This window comes from Dipodomys merriami, unplaced genomic scaffold (genome assembly GCF_024711535.1).
Source record: "Dipodomys merriami isolate MVZ:Mamm:240054 unplaced genomic scaffold, mDipMer1.0.p SCAF_10, whole genome shotgun sequence".
NCBI classification, from domain to species: Eukaryota; Metazoa; Chordata; class Mammalia; order Rodentia; family Heteromyidae; genus Dipodomys; species Dipodomys merriami.
In genome coordinates, this window is record NW_027202271.1 from 41,575,125 (window position 1) to 41,597,974 (window position 22,850).

General features: G+C 36.3%; 1 protein-coding gene across 2 annotated transcripts in view; it reads right to left on the bottom strand.

Moving 5' to 3' along the window:
* Positions 1 to 22,850, bottom strand: part of Kitlg (KIT ligand) — a 79,177-nt gene that overhangs the window by 17,823 nt on the left and 38,504 nt on the right. The window contains exons 3-6 of one of the 2 annotated variants that reach the window (XM_069989572.1): positions 17,368 to 17,430; positions 3,042 to 3,212; positions 797 to 953; positions 68 to 151 (exon numbers count right to left, since the gene is read on the bottom strand). In XM_069989572.1, coding sequence (XP_069845673.1) covers positions 68 to 151; positions 797 to 953; positions 3,042 to 3,212; positions 17,368 to 17,430 — 475 coding nt within the window. The remainder of the gene's footprint in view (positions 1 to 67; positions 152 to 796; positions 954 to 3,041; positions 3,213 to 17,367; positions 17,431 to 22,850) is intronic. The other variant, XM_069989573.1, reaches the window with a different exon arrangement.

Genomic DNA, 22,850 nt, shown 5'->3' on the forward strand with positions numbered 1-22,850 from the left:
GCCCATGCAATACTCCTATAGTGGCTAATTGGAGACATGCATGCATTTATCAGGTACATGTACTTACTATTACTGCTACTGCTGTCATTCCTAAGGGAGCTGGCTGCAACAGGGGGTAACATAAATGGTTTTGTGACACTGACTCTGGAATCTAAATAGAAAGCAATAATGTGTCAGTGTTATTTGGTGATTTATATGAATCACAGAGTCCCCAAAAGGTGAAGAGTATATCTGGGTGCCAGATGCACTTCCCAAGTCGGAATTGTTTACATTCTATTTATTTCATACTGTGTCCTGGTCCTCTCTTTTTTTCTTTGAAGAAATTCACCACAGTCGCCTGGTAGAACAAAGACTTATTGCATACGTATGCTAATCAGTATGAATACAACAAGATGGTAATTTGTATTTACAGAAAGTGAAAGCAATGAAGATTTTAGGACAGTGGTGGGAAAGAAAGGAGAGAACCAACTTTACATCCTTAAGGAAAAGCTGTGAGAAGGGAACATTAAGGAAGAATAATAGAACTTTCATGACTAGCAAACAGCAGATAAGAGGACCAATCATCTCAAATTGTTTCTTCACACATTGTTTCTAAAAGTGATTGGGCATTGTACTGAATTGTGCACAGGCAGTCTATGATATACTTCCTTTTGCGCCACCAATATTTGCTTTTTTACTTAGAAAGAAATGTTTCTTTCTAGAACTGCACATATATTTGACTCATACATGCACTCTTACAGATATAAAGTTCAAGCGTGATATCTGCATGTAAGTTGGATATGCTTAGATGCTTTACCTCTCTCAGGACTCAGTGTTGAAGAAACTGCACAGTCACCAGTTTCAGATGCCACCATAAAGTCCTTAAAGGCATCAATGGATCTATTAAAAATCCTAAAGAATTCTTCTGGAGTAAAGAGTCTGGGTTCTGGCCTCCTAGATGATTCTTTTACACCCTAGGGATAAAAAGAAAAACCAAAAAAAAAATTGTATTTTTCAACTACAATTTGAAATCAAGATATTGGACTACAATGACATTCACCAAAGACTCAAGTATTTCAACTTTTAGACAGCTGACTTTGTGTACAATATTCAAACTGGTAAGGCAGGACAAGTCCTCTTGGGTTGGTTTGGAACTCAACAAACTGGGAAGATTTTTTTTAAAGAGATGTCTATTCAACAGTTTAAAGAGATGCTCATTCATGTATCTGCACTTATTTTAAAAAGATACCTCCATAACACATACTCACAAATCCAAAATTTGAGATATCTGATGATAGTAAATATTGGTAAGGATATGGACCAAAGGGGACTCTTATTTAGTATTGCACGTTACATTGGCTATTATAGAGAAAAGTCAGACATATCCATCCTACAATCTAGAAATCCCATTCTTAGCAAATACTCTAGTGAAAAATTTTCTAATGCACATTTTAAGATATAGAAGATTTTTTTTTAGCAGTAAAGTCTTCATCCCTTTCCTCAATAGAAGACTATCCTAATAAATAGTGGTATACTGGATCAACTGAATGTTCTATACGTGGTAAACATTAATTATAGCTATATATAAAGTTGGTACACCTTATAAACAATGCTAAGTGAAAGAAAGTAGTCACAAAAGAATAAGAATAGTATGATTGATTTATAGACAATTCATAAAATTAAATCATGTTGTATTTTAGAGACTGATCAATGGATGGCTATAAAGAATAAGAGATAATAATAAACACCTACATGTAAGTTAGATGTGTCTACGTGCTTTATATACATTGACTCAATCTCTCAAACAACTAACTGAGGAATACCATTTGCAGTCTCCTGGGTTCTAGCCAAAGTGCCATTAGATTAGATTATGATTAGAAAATGAACAATGTTACTTGCTCTGCCCAGTATTACTTAGCTCATCTTTAAAACCTCAATGCATGTGTTATTTCCTTTGTGACTACTTAGAAACACATCCTACCTTTTTGTGATCTCTACTAGTGCCCCAGCATACCATTTGTGATAGTAGTACAAGATAACAGAGATTGGTAACGTGAACTTGTCATTAATTTTAAGGTGTATCCTGACATCAAAAATTAGAAAGTGTAAAAAAATACCAGAAATGGCAAAGTATTAGTAATTAGATTATTAATATGGAAGGAATTCCAAGTCTGACCAGCACAGTTGGGGCTGATGGTGGATCTTAAAGAGTAGGTGGAAGCTGAAGCAGGTAGAATTCAGGTACTAAGGTGACAGGTTAGGTTTAGAACTTTCAATTTAAAAAAGGTACTCTTTTGGGTTTAGTTTTCTAGTAGTTAGAAGGCAAAACTTGGCCGCTTGAGCTCTGTATTAGAGCAAGTCTCACAAGCTCTAGTCTATTATAGAAGCAGTCCAGTAAACAATGTTTATTTTGTCAGACATATTGTCAAATCACTCTTCACAAATCCACTCATGTCAGTCCTTAGCAGACGGGTTCTGCTTCTCTCCCTACTTTAGTATGAGGCACAGAGAGGTTAGGTAAACAAAGATAATTTGCAATAGACCTAGAATCCAAGCCAATACCTTAACACTTAATATCTTAGATTATAGCATAAACTGCCTATTCCATATGCTTAGAAGACAAAATAATGTCGTATATATTCTGACATTGGTAATGACCAATTTCAAAATGACTTTTGAAGCCCTTCCTTGTTTCAACCTATGAGAAGATTACATTATAGATAACATGTATAAGAGTTCATTATAAAGAACTTTTTGCCTAAAAACATTCTAATTTAAGGGTAAGGTTGTATGGACTTCATTCACATATAAAATAAAGGCAGTAATGTTTTTTGTATTGCAGTGTAAAGAAACTTTATTTTTATATTAATTACAATATTTAGATTTGAAAGTACATTACTTAGTATTGCAATATAATTACAAACATTTGTTTTCTGGGCATATCTTCAAATGATTTTAAATTCTGATTTTACAGTTGGAAACAACGCAAAATTATATATTTACCATCAATTAATATGCTTTAGAGAATTAAAAAAAAAACCTATGCCCATGAGCATGTTTACCTTAGCTGGGTTTTCTTCCATGCATTCCACAAGATCATCCACTATTTTCCCAAGTTTGTCTATAATAGAATAATTACTCAAGCCTTCAGAAATATTGGAAAACTTGTCCAGAAGATTCGTTAAGCTGACTGACAATTGTATTACCATCTCGCGTAACCAGCAATGGCTTGGCTAGAAGAAATTGAGAGAAGAAAAAGCATCTGTTTTAATAAGTGGGATAAACATATAGTGCTCCTCAAAGCCACCAATACTTTAGTCATTGACTGCAGAGCAATGGATTTCTTTAGAGAACAACAGGCTGATTCTTACGCTTTGCTCAACTCAGATCTACGATCCAGTTTCAAATGGACAAATGCATGAAGGTCAGAGTAAACAGTGGATATCGCAGGCTTTGCTCTTCCATGGAATGAAAGTAAACCAATACACAACCAAAACCAAGTCAAGGTATAGTTACAAGACAAGGGACATTTCTACAAGATTTTTATTACAAAATTCAAAATGTAATAATAAGAATTAAGTATTTTTGCATAAAATCTTCCACACTATAAATCTACTAATGAGAAAAAAAATGGAATTTATTTCTTGGGGCTAATATTTTTCCTGGTTGTCTTTTCCCTTCCATGTTCTTCCTTCCCCTTCCCTGACTTCCCTTCCTCTCCCCTTGCCTGTCTGCTTGCTTGCATTTCTTCTCTTCTCTTTTCTCTGCTTCCTTCTTTGTTTCTTTCTTTATTTCCCTCCCTCCTTCCCCTCCTTCCTTCCTTCCTTCCTTCCTTCCTTCCTTCCTTCCTTCCTTCCTTTCTTCCTTCCTTCCTTCCTTCTTTCCTCCCACCCAACATCCCTTCCTCCATTCCTTTCTTCCTTCTTTCTTTCTTTTCTTCCTTCTTTTCTTTATTTATGTGTGCTGGTACTATGACATTAACTTAGGGCCTGCACATGTCCCTTAACTCATTTGCTCAAGACTAGCTCTCTACCACTTGAGCAACAACTCTACTTTTGGCTTTTTTTTTTTTTGCTTAATTTCCTGCCCAGGCTGGCTTCAAATGGCAACTATCAGACAGCAGCCTCCTGGATAGCTAGAAATAGAGGTTTGAGCCAGGGCCACCAGGCTTTGGTTGAATCTCAAAATCAGCATTCTCTATAATCAGAAGGAATACTTCATAACTGATGCCATATAAAATCAATGAACCAACAAACCTCATTTCTCTATGTACCAGCACAATATCTCTGTGAGAAGTCGTCATTTATTTATTCCAAATTGTACATAGGTCTACTTTATATTTGCTTAACAAAACAGTTTTAATTAATACAGTCAAAAAGGAAACTGGCTTACCTAAAAATATGTAAGTCCAATTCCTGGAAGCAGTAAATACCATGAAAACTTTTAAGATTGTTGGCCCTGGCTTCAGGGAAGGCAGATAAATAAACCTCCAGATGGGAATAAAGTTAATTAGCCATTTCAAGTAATCATAACTGAGTTCTCAAAGACTATGTGTTTCCAAAGAATGTTGAGAATGAATTCTTTCTTTTGTTAAATAACCACTCATCTCAAACATCTACAAGTTTATACTTGTATCATTAACAACTTGCTTTCAAAACTGTCATCTTTCCTTGGGTACTGAATTGTTCTACATGTTTCTCTCCTATTAGGCAGTACTAATTTCTTTTAGGTAGTCAGCCCTATGAGCAAGAGTTGAGAAGTCTTGAAACATAGAATATACTGTTAATACTATGTGAGCAGTATCTACATGGTAGAATTGCCTTCATCAATTAGATCATTCAGTTGTGAGAGTGCAACATTTTCTGGCAATTTGATTTCATGTAGTAATCTCTTATTCTTTGCTCCAGAATTCAAATTTTCTTGCCTGTGTTCTCAAATCTTCTGTTAAGAACCCAAATCATATCACTTTGTTTTGAATTAGTGCATTCTTTTTGTTTTGGTAGTTGTTGCCTTAAAATAAATTGGTTCCATCTATCCACTGATTAGTTAATTCAGTCACTTATTTATTTAGTCTTGTGGTTAAGCAGAAAAGATTTTGTTTCTTACTTTCAAAATGGGGAATTCTGGAGTACTTGCTGTCACCTCTGTTTTTCTCTATTTTCAATTGGTCCTTGTTTCCATCAGTTTACGTTCTATTTCCTGTTTATCTATAAAAATCAACTATCCACAATTTCCCATACTTAAACCAACAGCCTGAACAATGTTTAGTTTTTTTGTTAAGTTCTAGCAGAACTTTCAAGTCTAATCCTGTGCTCTCTCCAAATTAAACCATAGAAATCATATAATCAATCTCATGCTAGCATCTATGCTTTTAAACATATGGACAGTTTGTTCATAGCTGACATAGTTTTTTCTCAGACTCCTGAAAAACTATATTTCTAAAGCCCTTACCCTACATATTTTATTCAAAATACATTCTTGCTGCGCCATAATTGTCTTGGGGGGAAGAATAAAAAACATATACCTTCAATTCAAATTTCCATCTGTTCATTAAAATTGTTTAAGCAGATAGATAGTAAGTAGCTTATTTTTCTTGGTTGTGTTAAAAGCAAAACCAAAGTAAACAAATTATATTAAATGTCAGCTTGTACTGACCTACCTGCTCTGAAACCATTTTTGACTAGAACGTCAAACAGGTTTGGATTTTTTTTTTAATTGAAGATAGTGATTTGCAAAGAGAACAAAACACAATGAACTATTTCATTCCAGAGGTGATAGGAGGTCTTGCTGTTTTTCATCTCTCCCAAGATTATGATTATGAAATAACTGATTCAATGTCACACTCACAAGTAAGATTTTTTTCTTTTGCTCTAACAAATGGCATTATCGCTGTTTCTTATCCTTCATAAACCATTTCAAACTGAAATGTTTAAAATAAATATTAACTCACATTTATTAGAAGAACATGATATAATGTTCTCTCTTTTGCTAGAAGAATGGTAGGGATCATTAAAGTTAATAGTCACATGAAATGTTAAAGAAATGATATAAAGCATAAGCCTTCAAATTTCTAAATTACATATAACTTGATTTTATTCATATATATATATATATATATATATATATATATATATATATATATATATAGTTACCAAAAGAAGTCTTCTTTCAGTAGAAAATCTTGTCTGAATTTTTCCGTTTCTCTATGCCATGTAGTTACTTACTTGTTATCTTCTATCTTATATTTTATGGGTTTATTAGAGCAGCCCTGAAGTAACATGGAGTTTATCTTTCTATACATTTATAGTATGTATTATTCTACAATGCTAACTGATTGTGACACTACCCTGCCAGCAAACCACTACCACTGATGATTTCATTGGGATTTTAAAGTATCATCAGCACTAAATCCTTGATTTCTCTCTCTCTCTCTCTCTCTCTCTCTCTCTCTCTCTCTCTGTCGCTCTCTCTCTCTCTATATATATATGTATACATATACATATATATAGTAAAGATACTATACAGAGGCATTACAGTTACATAAGCAAGGTAATGAGTCAATTTCCTATCCAGCATTGTTACCCTCGTTTGTTTTTTCCCTACCATCCCTTTCCTTCCCACATCCCCAACTCGTCCCTCCTCCCTCCCCCCAAAGTTGTAAAGTTTGTTTTCAACATAGTGTCTTGTACATCTCATTGTTACAATGGGTCATCCTGTATCCTTATTTCAGCATTTTGTTACTTCCCTTCCCCTTCCCAAATTAGAAAAATATATATACAAGATGCAGGACACTAGAATCAAATACAGTGACAACAGGCGTTATACCATGGGGGAAGAACATAAAAAGAAAAAATAATCAGATAGTACAAGTACATTCAAAAGAACAGCAAGAAAGATAAAATCTCTTGTGTCCCTATCTGGGTGTTCATTTCTCTTAGCATCAGCTTATATGGTCATATGTACATCCTTTATTTCTATAAATAGAACACACCACAAAAAAATATAATTGCAAAGCTATTTTTAATTTTCTAAAGGGCAACAATGAAAATAGCCATGTATATTCTAACACCAAATATCAATTTCATAAAGCTGATATATCTATACATATATATATATATATATATTTGCATTGGAGACCTAGCTGAACAAACTGTACTAAAAAAAATAACAAAAACAAAAACAAACAAAAAAACAAGTCTTAGGGGCTTGCTTTCTCCTGTCCACTCCCGGCCTCTTTCAAGGTACTGTACTGGTTTATGAGTTGAAAGAGTCTCTAGGCAAAGCCACAGATTTATGGAAGTAAAAGCTGAAAGTTGACAAAGCATACTTGGTAGCTGTTACAGAGATAACCTATGTTTTATTATTTTTTTTTTATTGGTGCTAAAGTTGGTATCAACTGGTGAAAGATCTCTTTGGAAGGCTCTAAAAGAGAGATTCCACCAGAGATTCTGAAGGAGAAAAGCCCTAGCTTGTAAACCTTGAATGACATTCATAAGGAACAGTTACTCAGCCTCTAATCTAACTAATCTAATTATCAATAGCAATCTAATTCCATGCTCAGGGAAGTCTAAAACTTCCTATAAAAGCATTTTGCACAGCATTTTGTGCTCACATTGCTGGCATAGACTTTTCTCATTGGGAAGAACTAGATTTTGTAATAAATTATTTTAGTCTTCTCCCTCAACAGTTCATTTGGAGCTTCAGTGTTCACTTTTGTCCTCCAACTTTGCATTTTCTCATTTGAATTAAAGTCGTGTAGAACCCTCAATCTAATTAAGATGGTAATCAATCCAAGCACTATAAATACATGTTATTTCCCAGGGCAGAGCTATAAATGGCTCCAGAGACAAACACAAGATAGCTAGTAAAGAACACCAGGAAGAGGAGAGGGTAGTAATGATTGATGGACTGGAGACCTACTTCCAGTTCCAACTCTGTCAACTCACATTGTGATTTCAGGCAAGTCACTTAGGCAATTTTGCACTTAAGTTTCTCCACCTCATCCAATAAAGCTGCCAATATGGGAATCACCTCCTATTTGGTACTAATTATGGCTCAAAATAGGCCTACTGTGATGGAGGGGATAGTCCAACTTTACTGCAGTTTCATTTCATTTAAAAATCAAGCCCAGTGCCAGTGGCTCATGCCTGTACTCCTAACTATTCAGGAGGCTAAGATCTGAGGATTGTGGTTTGAAGCCAGCCCGGGGAAGGGAAGTCCATGAGACTCTTATCCCCAATAAACTACTCAGAAAAAGCCAAAAGTGGCACTGTGGCTCAAGTGGTAAAGTGCTAGTCTCGAGCAATCAATACTTGATTTGGTGACTGTATGTGGGGAAATTCAGGTGTATGAATCTGAATTTTTCTATAGTATATTTTCTTTTTAAATTATCTTCAAAGAGGTTTCTAGATAACATGTTTGTTCATGTGTACACTGCGTCTTGATCAATGCTTGATGTTCTCCATCATCTTCCCCCAGTCTCCCATCTATTGCATCTCCACCCATCTCCTCAAGTTCCCTTAGACTAAACATTTCTGATAAACTTTAGTGTCTACACTGAGAGGCATTGAAGGGGTAAAATGCACTGTGAATTTTGAATAATATTAAGACATGTAAAATATTCTGTTAATAAATATATTACTTTGAAGGTGAAATTATTGTATTTTGGATTTCTTACACTAAATTTATTACACTAATTGTACCTGTTCCTTTCAAGTTTTGGCGGTTTTTTTGCTTTTTTTTTTGTTGTTGTTGTTCCAATCCTGGGGCTTGAACTCAGGCCTTAAGCATTGTCCCTGAGGTTTTTTGTTTTGGAGTTTTGGGGTTTTTTTTTTTGCTCAAGCCTAGTGTCCTGCCACATGAGCCACCAATCCACTTATGGCTCTTTTGGTACTACATTGAAGATAAGAGATTCATGAACTTTCTTGCCCAGGCTGGCTTTGAACTACAATCCTCATTTCTTAGCCTCCTGAGTAGCTAGGATTAGAGGTTTAAGACACTGACACCAGCTAAGATTTTTGTTTTTAATGTGGCTATGTAACAATTAAATATTCCAAATGTATAATCATTTATTTTATTATGATGGGTCCCAGTACTGTTGTTTGAGTATGCAAAAGAGCTATTTAAAATAGTGCTTAATGTCATACTTCATCTATTTCATGCTGTTATTATTTTCTTTTGTCGATCGTAGGGCTTGAAATGCTGTTATTACTTTAATGAAATTCTTTCCTAGTATACAAGAGGTAGAAGTAGACAAGTAGATAAGTAGACTTGTCTACCTGGCTGAATTCTGTTATAGTCAGTACTCTGTATTGCAAGAGTGGAGTCTCGGGATTCATAATAAATTTGACTGTTTATATAGTCAAATTTCTTGTGGGCACCAATGACTAGATTACAGTGAGCACTTGATCTAGATGGGCCAGTAAGAAGTCCTTCCTCCCAAACTGACAGTGGGAATAGGAACTGTGATTTGTTTCTGAGCAGGGCTAAAACTATAGTATGTAAGTGCTCCATCCTGGGCAGTTGTATTCCACCAAATGACTGAAACAAAAACAATCTATACAAAAAGGAGAGTCTTCAAAGATTCAGAGCTGGGGTCAGACTGTAAACATAGTAGTATTCTAGACCTGGTTCCAGTTCTCCCATGAAGCCTGGCTGCATCTCTGCCCTATGCTATTCTTTAGCATCCTTGGAATAAGGGACTTTCTTTCTTTCTCTCCTTTTCTTCCTCTTTCTACTTCCGTCCTTCCTTCCCTTCCTCTCTTCCCTCCTTCTTTCCTTAAGCTTGAGTGCATTATTGTCAACAAGAATCTTAGGCATTTAAACTAATAAGATGGGCTCTTTCAATACTTGAAATCTGGCATCCTTACCAATATAGTTAAATGTTCACTCGTTCACTACTATATACATTGGATTGCCTAAGGAATGTTTTTAAAAAAAACCCACAAAAGCATGAAAGATTCCATCCTGTTCTTTTAATAGTTAATATTTTAAAAAAAGAAAAGAAAGCAACAAAACACTAATAATAGCTGGATATAATGATGCATATCTGTATCCCTGCACTCAGAAGACTATGCAGAAGGATCATAACCTTGAGGACATCTTGGGTTACACAGCAAGACCGTGTCTCAATTAACAATAATAAAATAATAATAATAATAGACATGCATGCCATACCTTAGGCTTTTTTTTAATCTTACCTATTTTGTACAATAGTTTGGGACCAATACATAACATATACAATATTAAATTCCTGTGTAAGCAGTGTTGTTCTTCTATTTATAACAAATAATTTCTGGACAAGTTCTATAGAAATTATGGGATAACAAAGGGAAAAGTAAGGTTCCCACAGCAGCATGGTGCCAGTGTTACTGACCACTGTGTCCTCAGCACCATTGAAAAAGTTCAGCACCGATTATTTTTCCTGTCCACTTCCTCTGGCCGTATGAGACAGAGAGCACAGCGTCGAAGAGTAGAAAACAGTCTTATGAAAAGAAAGAATCTTAAACAGACCTCAGAGATGATCGCTACATGTTCGGCTCCCAAGCATGCCATGATTCTCTGAGTAGAATTGAAGTAAGTGGCTGGAGAAGAAAAGATATCTCTGGCAAGGGGAAGTAGTACTCAGCATAGCACTAGCATTGAAAATAACATGAGAATTTCAGGAGGTAGTGATGCATCTGGCTGGGTGGCAAGTTCGTGTTTGGGAAAGGCTATTCAGATGACCTGGTTGGGGTTAGCAAGATTATGGAGAATCCATAGCAGCAGGGTCAGGAATATGGCTTTCAGTAAACAGAGATGGTTCTTAAATACAGAAATGACTCAAGCTGCTTTCTACTCACAAACTGACATGTCAAATGGAAACCTCTTTGTACAACTACATAAGCGTAATTTAATTTAAAAAAGCAAGAGTAACAAAAGTTTGATTTCTCAAAATTGTGCAATTTTATTGAAGATTTTTTTCAGCAAAAGCACAGATCAGGAAAAGACGGTAACGATAATAATATCCAGGCACAGATGTCATGTGATCAGTTACAGGTACTCATCTCATCATGGTAACCTTGTCAACTTAAGTTCAGTTCAAATGAAAATCTCCAAGAACTAACAAGTGATTACACAGCAGGGAACTTTCCCCAGCACACATACAAATGTGTGTGTGTGTGTGTGTGTGTGTGTGTGTATGTGTGTGTGTGTGTCTGTCTGTCTGTCTGTATATGGTATACACACACACACACACACACACACATATATTTCTTCTCTTTTTCTTTAATTGTGAAAATACCATACAGAGGGGTTATAATTACATGGGCAAGGTAATAAGTACATTTCTTATCAAGCATTGTTGCCCCCTCCTTTGTTTCCCCTTCCCATCCCTTCCCATCTCCCCCCACTGCCTCCCCCCCCCCCCGCCCTCCCCCTCTCCTGCCAAAGTTGTAAAGGAGCTTTGTAGCCTGGGCTGGTACCAAATTCAAGATCTTCTTTCCTGAATCTCCAGAGGTCTGGAGTTATAGATAAGCGCCAGCACACATAGCATCAGTAGAGACTCATTGTCTACTCTCCATTAGACACTGAGGATATGAGACCAAAAAAAATGTAATTCCCAGCCTTATGAGGTTTACAGATTAGAGGCAGATGATAAGCTTACTACTTCCACAAATTAGGCTCTCAGGAGTGCCTACACAGAGCTTCTACTAGAAAGATTCGGTTTCATCAATGAGCAAAGGAAAGGATTCCTTAATGAATGGAGATTGACACCTTAAAAAGTCATCTAGATTCATGGACCAATCAGAATTCCAGGAAACATAGGAAAATCTCTGGAAGAGATAGACATAGTTGTTCATCATCCTGAGCCTTAAATGAAGTATAAATCAAAATTATACTTAAGATTTCACCTCACCCCAGTCAGAATGGCTATTATCAAGAAAACAACTACAAATGCTATTCAGGAAGGGAGTGAGGGGTCATCCACTGTTGGTAGGGATACAAACAGAGCAATCACTATGGAAATCAATATGGAATGTCCTTAAAAAACTAAAATTACACCTACCTTATGACCTGCAATACTATTGTTAGGCATACACTGAAAGAATGTAAATCAATATTTAGGACACCTGCATACCTTAATTTATTGCAGAACTATTCCCAGTAGCCAAACTATGAAATCATCTGAAGTATCCAAAAACAAATAAATGGTTGAGGAAATATGGAATATGATGTGTGTGGAGGATGTACCTGTACATGTGAAATTATGTATTACACAAAAGCATTATACATTGTATATTACATGCACATATATGGAACCTACTATTTGTTCATAATACACTGTGTGAATATATCAAAATAAAATAGTGAAAACCCCTCACATTACAAATGTGTTCCATTCAAAAGACAGATAGAGAAAGAGTCAGAGAAAGGAAGAAACTGAGACAGATCAACAGTGAAGTACAGATACAGAGAAAATCATACAAGAGAGAGGAAGAAGAGAAGAGAGGGGAGCTACAGAGAACATGTGAGGATGAGGTATTAGGAAAGGATTTAGAAATGTACCAGACCATGAGAGCCCTGGAGGCCTTGTTGCAGGATCTGTTTTTCCTAGTTCTGAAGCGCAAGAAGAGGTCATTCAATGTGAGTGAAGCAGGGACAGTAAAAATGGACAAATGCATTATTATTATTAAACTACTCTATCTACTCAATAAAAGTCAAAATGTGAAATCATCAGTCCTGGAATAGCAAGGAAGATGAGAATGGTCCAAAAGCAGAGGAGTCAGACAAAAGAAAATAGAGACAAACCAGAAATGAAATTGTTCATGCTAAAGAAACAGTGCAATACAGAGAACAGGAAGGGCAATTAAAAAGTATATGGTATGCTTTGAATATTCGTATACTTTTTGTACGTTTACTTATTCATTATTTAAATTTATATATTTATTTTCAAATTAAAAGTCACATAAAACTGTGTACATGTAATTGTTTTTAATGAGAAGCTGATGAAACATTTTTTTGCTCAGACAAGCAGCTCATCATTTATACAATGTTAGGGACATTAGAAGGAAAGCAGATTCATTCTCAGTGCAGTTCAGCAACTGTATTTCTGTTCTTTCCACAATAACATGACTGGGTAAATTAAAAAGGACCAGAAATTTTCAAGTGTTTTCACCGTTAGGAAGTTCAAGGCAACCCTAACTGTTTGGCAATATTATAGTCCAGAAGATTTTAAAAATAGAATTGGTGATTATCTTTGGGTTTAAACACTAAGCTGTTGATCACAACCTACTATTTGTTGCATGTGCGAGAGACAGAAAATCTACAGGTCATTTTCTAAGAATGCCCTTAGCTGTACATAGCCCATCTTGAAAACAAAAGTGAAAAACAAACTGTATCCTATATTTCAGAGCTTTCTTTTACCCATGCCCCAGGCAGAATTTTATTGCTTTGGCCCCAGGGAATCTATCTGGCACCCATTCCCACTCCACCTTCTATTGTTTAAAGACAAAAGATAAAGCAGCTGGGACTCTGACCACTGACAAATAATCACAGTCCTCTCTTCTGGGCAATTCCACCAGTCTTGGCAGTAACTAACTTTTTTTTTTTTTTTTAAATGAAGGTGAAACAAAGAGTGAGACCCCAGTTTCTGCCCAAAGCCCTAGGCAAAGGCTTGTTTTCCTTGCCAACAGTGATGGCCAAGAACAATGTTTCTCCAGTAGTTCCAGGATGGAATGCCAAGATCAAATAATAGCAGACTTCTCTCAATTACAGAAACATGTACAAAGTATGTGGCAATAAGTCAGCTCTGTGTTTACAAGATCGGCACTTGCTATCACCAGCCTGTACTGAAATTTATGACTTAGCACACCATCTATGATTATACCAGCACAAAATAACCCACTTGGTTAATTTTAGTTTAACACTTGTTTTGCAAGGAGCAGCAGGATTGCTTTGAGCAAGTTCCACAATCACCAGGCTCAAAGCTGTAAGTGTGAACAGGACCCAGTCTTAATTGTTCCTACATTTTCTCTGCATTGTAATTATCTAGATCCCTACTTTCCCTAGCATTAAGAATCAGATGGCCACCTAGAAACACAACAAATCAAAGAAAGGTTAGACAAATGGGATTGCATGAAATTGCACAGCTTCTGCATGGCAAAGGACATAGCTAGCAAGATCAATAGAAAGCCCTCAGATTGGGAGAAGAACTTCACTCACCATACAATGGACAAGGGTCTCATATCTAAAATATACCTTGAACTCAAAAAATTAAATCCCCCAACAACAAATCTTCAAAGAAACAACTGTCCAATAAACAAGTGGGCTAAAGACTTAAAGAGAAACTTCTCTGAAGAATGGCCAATAGACATATGAAGAAATGCTCAATCTCCCTAGCCATAAAAGAAATGCAAATCAAAACAACATTGAGATACCACCTCACCCCAGTTAGAATGGCTAAAATCAAGAACTCTAATAACAACAGATGCTGGAGGGGATGTGGACAGAAGGGAACCTTACTGCATTGTTGGTGGGAGTGTAAACTTGTTCAACCACTTTGGAAAGCAGTATGGAGGTTCCTCAAAAGACTCCACATAGAGCTCCCCTATGACCCAGCAATCCCACTTTTGGGCATTTATCCAAATGTTCACAAACAAGACCACACTAAAGCTACCAGCACAACTATGTTTATTGCAGCATTATTTACCATAGCTAAGCTCTGGAACCAACCCAGATGCCCCTCAGTAGATGAATGGATCAAGAAAATGTGGTATATATACACAATGGAATTCTATGCCCATCAGAAAGGATGACATTGCCCCATTTGTTAGGAAATGGAAAGGTGTGGAAAAAATTATATTAAGTGAAGTAAGCCAGGCCCAAAGAAACATGGGTCCCATGGTTTCCCTTATTTGCAATAACTAGTATATGTCTGAGTCAAGCAGAAAAGGTCAGATAAGGTGATGTTAGGAAAATGAACCCTAAGATATGTATTCAAATGTTTTTTTTCTTTCATGCAATTGTTTCTAACACATTTATAAGGTTATTTCTTTGTTGCTTTGTATGTCCCTCCCCCACAGTATAACCCCTGCTTTCACTGTATTTGATGTCGGTATAATTTGTGGAGGGGAAGGGAAAAACAAATCGTTTAAATAGGGATACAGGTGGACCCATTGCAACAATGAGATGTACAAGTCGTTATATAGAAAAACAAACTTTACAACTTTGGTGCGGGGGATAGGGGGACCCTGTGGGGAGGATGGGAAGGGATAGGAAGGGGAAACAAAGGAGGAGGCTAAAATGCTTGATAAGAAATGTACTCATTATTTTGCCCATGTAATTGTAACCCTTCTGTACAGTATTTTCACAATAAAAATAAATAAATGAAATAAAATTTTAAAAAGATATTAAAGAACACACACACACACAAAAGAATCAGATGGCCTAGGAGTTTCTTTTGAAAACTGTCACTTTCTACTTATATAAACCTTGGGCAAAATTTTGATGACTGTAAATCTCCATGTGACCCTTGTAAAATAAGAATAAAAATAAGTAAAAAATAAGAATAAAAATAGGCTATTCCTAATTTACTCAATTCAAGGGGAGGGAAAATACATGAAATAATTTTGCAAATGGAAAAGTGTTATAAAAAAAGGCCATGTAATTTCCCTTTCCCCTAGTTATCATGAAAATTTAAAAGTTTATTAGGGCATTGAATAAATGATGTGTGTGCATGTATTCCTGAATGTATTCCAGCTAAGTGTTGGCTCTTCTGTTTCTCTTAAGCAAATACTTGCTGACTGAGTATCAAATTTAATCACTCCTTTAATTTTCATCACTGCTGTTATAAATTTACACTTCTGTTTCCAGATAAGTCCCCCTACCCCAATAGGACAGACATGGACCTAGGCTTTAAGATGACCACTGCAACATGAAGATACATCTCAGGTAGTTCATGCTAAAATGCTTACTAATTAAATGAAATATATCCTGATCAGTCTCTTGAAACAGCACTGAAATAAAAGCCTGTTAGGCTTTTTGTAATCTTTGAAAGGCATTATACAGAGCAGAGTGATGTGATTGGTAGATCTGCAAAACATTACTCAAAATCTAAAACCATCTGTACAAAGTTGATCAGTATTAAGTACTTTGAAGATAATGTCAACCTTGAGAGTTGCAGAGATGAAAAGTTCCATGGTTTTTAATTTACTCTAAAGAATACAATATTTAAAATGGATCAATCTAAAACAAAATGTCATAAGTATGATGCAAAACATAGGCAACTTGCACAATGGGTATCCACAGTATCATAACATTAATATTACATTTTAAATATGAAAATTGGATATCTTACATACAAGGGCAAGCTTTGCAGTACAACTATAAGATCATTTAGAGCTACAGTGCACCTGTCTGCCATACACACTCCAAGGGGTTCTGTCCACAGCCCAGCAACTGAAAACATGAAATATAAAACTTCTGGCTCACGATAACTATAACAACTAAGAAACAAAGTGGAGAGTCAGGGAAGGAAAATACATAAAAGCTTTGGTTTGGGGGCAACTATTGTACAATGACAAGGTTTGATAAGCCCCATGATTAAGTACACACATACATTACTCTCTCTCTCTCTCTCTCTCTCTCTCTCTCTCTCTCTCTCTCTCTCTCTCTCTCTCTTTCTCTCTCTCTCACTCTCTCTTACTCTCTCTCTCTCTCTTTGGTCAGTTGTGGGGCCTGAACTCTGGGCCTGGGAGCTGTACCTCAGCTCTTCAGCTCAAGGCTAGCACCACTTCTGGCTTTTTCTGCTTATGTGGTGCTGAGGAGTCAAACCCTGGGCCAATGCATGCAAGGCAAGTACTCTACCACTGAGCCACCTTCCCAGCCCCCATACATTACTCTTTTCGTGTAAAATATTTCTTAGTCTATGGATTCTGACACTATGTAATGAAAAAATTTAAATTTCTTGGTTTCAGTATGAGCAATATTTGAAACTGTAACCACACACTTAAAAGAACAATAATTATTTTTTAAAAATCTTCCTGGATAAGGAAAAAAATTACTTAACACTTGAGTATTTTATACTCAGGTGTTTTTGAGAGATGACAGAAGACAAAAAAAAAAGAAGAGAAATTTTTGGTTAAGTCTAAAGATAATGATCTTATTACTTTTGGGAATCTTATTTCATTTTGGCAAATGCTCATTGATAAAGTTAAGCAGTATCTCAAGCAGGAAACAAAACAAAGCAAAACAGAACAAACAAAACCTGAAACAAAATGACTTTGAATCAAATCACAAAGGTATATCTCCTTCAAATATTTACAACTAAGAAAGTTGTAGGGTAAATAATGACTAGTTCCATCTCTTCTGTGCAAGTTAGAATGCAAGTTAGAAATGTAGTTAACATACCAAAACCTCCATCCCGGTGACATAGTTGAGGGTTATCATATAGTCTTTTGGAAGATTTGCAACCTACAGGGACCAAAAATAAATAAATTCTTTGAGAACATTCATATACATGAATTAATCATTTTACTTATTCTCTTTTTCTGTCATCAAAGGCACCCTCCAACAAATAAAGTAAGTGATGGTACAAAATTTTAGAATTCTAAATTCAGTTGCGGCTGGATAAGTACAATCTATCAAGTTTTGAAACATGGTATGAATTTCAACATCCATCTGTAGTCATGGAATTCCCTTCCAAGACTATTCTCCAACTTGTTTCTGCATAGAGTTAGTAATAATGTACGCCTTTCTTGTCAATGATCTTAAAATACAGACTTGAAAATAACATGTTGGCATTAACAGGGAATCTCAAAGAAATGTAAGCTCTCAGACTAGATTGAATCTTGGTTAGCAAGGCAGTGATTTTCATTGATAACTGGAGAACTGTTCTATGTTTATGCTAAGTTACTGGACCCTCAAAAGAATATAGCTACTTGTAAGATGCTACTATTTGTAAGATGGGTACTGTTAAGTTTTGCAATGTACCTTAACCCACTTACCTTATGCTGGACACTTGAGATACCTCAAATGTTTGCAGTTTCTTTTAAAACATTAAGAAATGTCTGACTTCAGTTATTCTGGAATAAGTGAGTAAGCAGTGGATATAGAACCAAGGAGTTTGGAACCAATCTAAACTCTTTGCATCTGGGTTTCCCTCCTTTGTAAGATGAAGATACAGTTCCCTATGTCAAACAATTAGTTAATCGTGAAGTGAATGCACCAACATGTTGCAAATATTCAATTTATGTTCTTTATTGTGAACTATACAGACCTGTGATTTCAACGCCTAAAATCTCTTCATCCAGTCTCTTAAAAACTTCAACTTCCCTAAAGAAAGCTGAGGTCATGGCATGCTTGCAGGCCTAAATCATCTCCATAAGCCTTCCATAACAGAAGCCACACGTTGCTTCTTGGTCTTGCCAATAGCTTTTAGAGCATGACAGAAACTTGGTCAGAAAAGACATCAGGAAAAGGCATTCGTAGTCAGAGGTGAGCTGAGATAGTAATGGTATCCCTCTATACTCCTGCCATCCTCCTAAGTGGTATCACCTCACATTCATCCCAGACTTGAGCTGACATAACTTACCTAGGTTTTCCTTCCTCGTTCTAGATCATGACAAAATGTTATGTCCAAAATTATCAAATATTTAAGTTAGTAATAAGCCTAAGCAATCCTCAATATATATTGACATATATAAATATGTCAACATATATTTATATATAGGTCCTAAATTGAGATACACACACACACACACACACACACACACACACACACACACACGACATTGGTTCAAAGAAGCCAAACTTTACAAGAATATCTGAACAGAATATTGAAATTGCCACACTTTATTAGAGGGATATATTTCTACATTAAGCTGACTTACTAAATTTCTAGTGGGACTGAAAAATAAAACTATTTTTGAAAACTACTTTAACATTTAGAATCCTCATGGGATATAGCTTATTAATCTCTCATAAATGAGGACAGAAGGGAGGCTCAGAAAGGTTCACTGGCATCTGCACTATCATAAGCATTCAGATAACTACTAGAGGTAGGAATCAAACTCTGGCTCTGTGCTGGTGTTTTGCCCTGTTAACTCCAAAACAGTCTCTCTCTTAATAGCTTCCTTTCCAATTACATTTTGGAGAGAACTTAGACAGTGAAATTATATGTAGTTATAGCCACTTCAATAATTATTTTATGACCTTCTAAGCACTTATAGGACTACTGAATGCATTCAGAAAGCACAAATAATCTTGCAATACCTCCAGTATCATTGGTGTATATGGGTTGTTATGGAAGTTTTATGAATAGAGAGACTGTGGGCCTGGAATATAAACATCCCTTAGAGGTACGGATTTGATGCTGAGGCCAACAACACAGATTCTGGAGATAAATTGCATAGATTGGGTCCTAACCCCGCCACCTGCTAACTCAGTTCTTAGGCAAGTTAACTTTAACTTCTACTTGTGGAAAATGGAAATTAGAGTTGGTTTGATAGGGCCTGGTATGAATGGATCTGAATTTCTATGATTATTAAATGCATCAAAGTGAAGCTTTCTAAAGAGAGAAGAATCATAGGAAAAAGCAATTGACAGCTCATGTTGTATCAGAGAGACCAAACTGGTAAGTTGTAAGAATGTCAGGAAAGCCATGTCATGAAGGCTGAGCGCTATGGCGGTGCAAACAGTGGAAGGAAAAAATGGAATGAACAGTGTCACCACTAAACCCTACTGTGGACTTAGGTATATCATGTTATCTCTCTGGACCATGCCTGTAAATTAAGGGGAATAAACTGGATAATTATAAAAGATTCATTCTGGCTTAGCTGTTTCCTGAGAACAGGTATGTAACAGCATAGTTATCCATGACAGCAAATTTACATTGACTGATCTGGAAGACTACATTGAGAAGAAGAAAGAACAGAGAGAGAAAGAGGGTTGGAAAATGGAATCTGTTGAAAATCAGGAACTAGTGTAGATTCTAGAGTGTTATCTTACTGGTACATTTAAATACCCATGTAACTAATGGTACACGTTTTGTTAACAAATCTGTTTTACTAAGGTAAGTTTCGGGGGTGGGGGGCTTCAATTTAATTGATGGGAAATTTTACTGAAGTTCAAGGACATTAGAATTATAGAAGATTATAGAATGACACTGTAAAACAAGGCACTAATGCCAGGCTGTTTGTGGGTTTGCTCTCTTCTTTGGATGTTTTGAGGACTGGCCATACTCAGTAACACTGGGGGGAAAACACTGCATAGAGAACAGTGTTCAGAAATGCTGGAAACTCAAGCCAAGAAAAAAAATCTTGGTGAACCAAACTGGCACTGACTGCAAACCATACCCTGAAGGTATTGGGGCTGGGGTGGGAGGGGCAGGAAGAAGGAGGAGGAAAAGGAACTCAAAGTCAGAACACTTAACTTCCTCTCTAGGAACTTTTGGATCCCCGAACAAAATGTCACTGTGCTCCCTAAATCTCAAAAAGCATTAAAATTTTTATTTTATTGTAAAGATGCTGTACAGAGGGGTTACAGTTACAAAATAAATCTCTTTATAACTTAGTTTGGGGTATTTATTTTTGGGGAGTCCGGTTGTGGGGCCTGAACTCTGGGCCTGGACGCTGTCCCTCAGCTCTTCAGCTCAGGGCTAGTGCTCTACTACTTGAGCCACAGCACCACTTCCAGCTTTTTTCTTTTTGCTTATGTGGTGCTGAGGAACTGAACCCAGGGCCTCATGCATGCAAGGCAAGTGCTCTACCACTGAGCCACCTTCCCAGCCCTGAGTTTGGGGTATTTTGACTTTAGCAACAGGAAACAGACTCAGACATATAATTTACATCTTATGATGATGTTTTCAAGTAAGTAGCACCAACTGAGCTTCTATAATGTGAAAGCTTCCCAAGCTAAGACAAAGTAAGGTAACTGCTACTCCAGAAATGAAATTCAATTGACTACTCTGGTAAGTATAAACTATAACTGAAGTTTTCATCTCTGGTTGTTGAGAAGACACTCAGTATTATGAACCTATTTCTTCTGTTCCAAAGACAGAGTTATGGGTTCAAACAATCCCTCAATGTGTTCCACTTGGTGCCCAGGTACTCATACCATAGCCATGGATTTAAAATCCAGGGAGCATAAGATACAACACCTAATTGGTTTATTCTGTGAAACAAGAACACTGTGTGTTAAGTAAGACATTTTTGGTAATGTTCAAGATACCTGGACAGCTTTCATTTTATTTTTTAACTGAAATTTTACTTTTAATAAAGCTCTGTCCTTTATTTAAATGCTTCATTTCAAAATTTAAATTAAAGATTGTCAACCAACTACAAAGGGGAAAAATTAAAAGGCTATTATAAACTATTGAAAAAGAATTATTTTAAAAATATTCATTTATCAAACAATTGCTCTTCAAGGTCAAACAACCTTTGTGGGACTTCTTTTAAAGAGAAGGTGGGCATGGGTAATTCATCCAGAAAAAGGAGGTTTAGAGGCTGCAGACCTTCACTTTAAATCAGTGGTAATTCAAATTGGAAAACACTACGTGAAGAGGAATGAAATCAGGATTTATCAAAATTGTCCATTGAAAGTGTTCATATCTGTTATCTGATGATATAGTCATCACTTCTGATTATGACCATCCCAAGGGTCATGCATTGCTATAACCAATTTAGGATAAGGATCTACTACAGACTAGGAAAACCTTGAACCTCTTTGTGATGACCTTGGAAAGGAAGTCATTTCACTTTCACTAGATGAGGAAGGGACAGCAATCAATTACAATTAAAAAAATGTTTTGAGAAGGATGTAACAGCTAAGGATAATTTTTTTCAAAACCAAGGAAGTGGGCTGGGAAGGTGGCTCAGTGGTAGAGTGCTTGCCTTTAACACATGAGGCCCTGGGTTCGATTCCTCAGTACCACATAACCAGAAAAAGCCGGAAGTGGCACTGTGGCTCAAGTGGTAAAGGCTAGTCTTGAGTTGAAGAGCTAAGGAACAGCACACAGGCCCAGAGTTCAGGCCCATAACCGACACAAACAAAACAAAACAAAACAAAAAGACAAGGAAGTCACATTTAATTAAATTGCTGCAATGAAAGAAAACCCTATCATAAATGAAAGGAAGAACTACTGAGGAAAACTAAGTTGAACTTCTCCAATATTTGATTCCTTCTCACATAAATACTAGACAAGTATTAATAGCTGTATCCTCACTATCCATGGATAATTTTAAGTTTGATTCATCCTCTTCTCAGATACTTGACTCTTTCCCTAGGTAGAGCTGGGTTTGCCATTTAAAACAAGTCTTGCAACATTTTTTAGAGACAAAGCAAAATGTTCTGCAAATAGATGAACTATTATGCTAAGTAAACATGCCAGAAGGATTTCAAATAAAAACCATGGGGACCACAAGGGCAGTACAAAATGTCCAAGAAGAATATTTTTAAAAAAATGTAAAGCCATAAATCATGTGATTCAGTGGCATGGGAATCTCATCGAGGCACAAAGTCAAGATTTGGGCACACAGTGCAAATTGCTACAGGAGCAGAACTGGTACATATGAAAGCACAGGGATGATCTCAGCTGGAGAAATGACTGAAAGCACAAAGCAAAACGAATTATCAGCTCACTTTCTCCATTTCAGATAAAATATAGCAAGGTTATGTCTGCCAGGTAAAATCCTCTTTTCTATATAATCGATTTAAATGGTGGCATTACTGGTTGATTCCAAGAGGCGAGACCTGAAGAAATACTATGAAATAAAAATACTTTAAAGCTGGGAAGGACTTCAAAGCTCTCTAAATAATTCTTCTCTTATGTAAGGTCAGAGACTTCGCTGAGAAATGGTGAAAGCTATGCATTCTCTCCTCAGAAATGGACACAA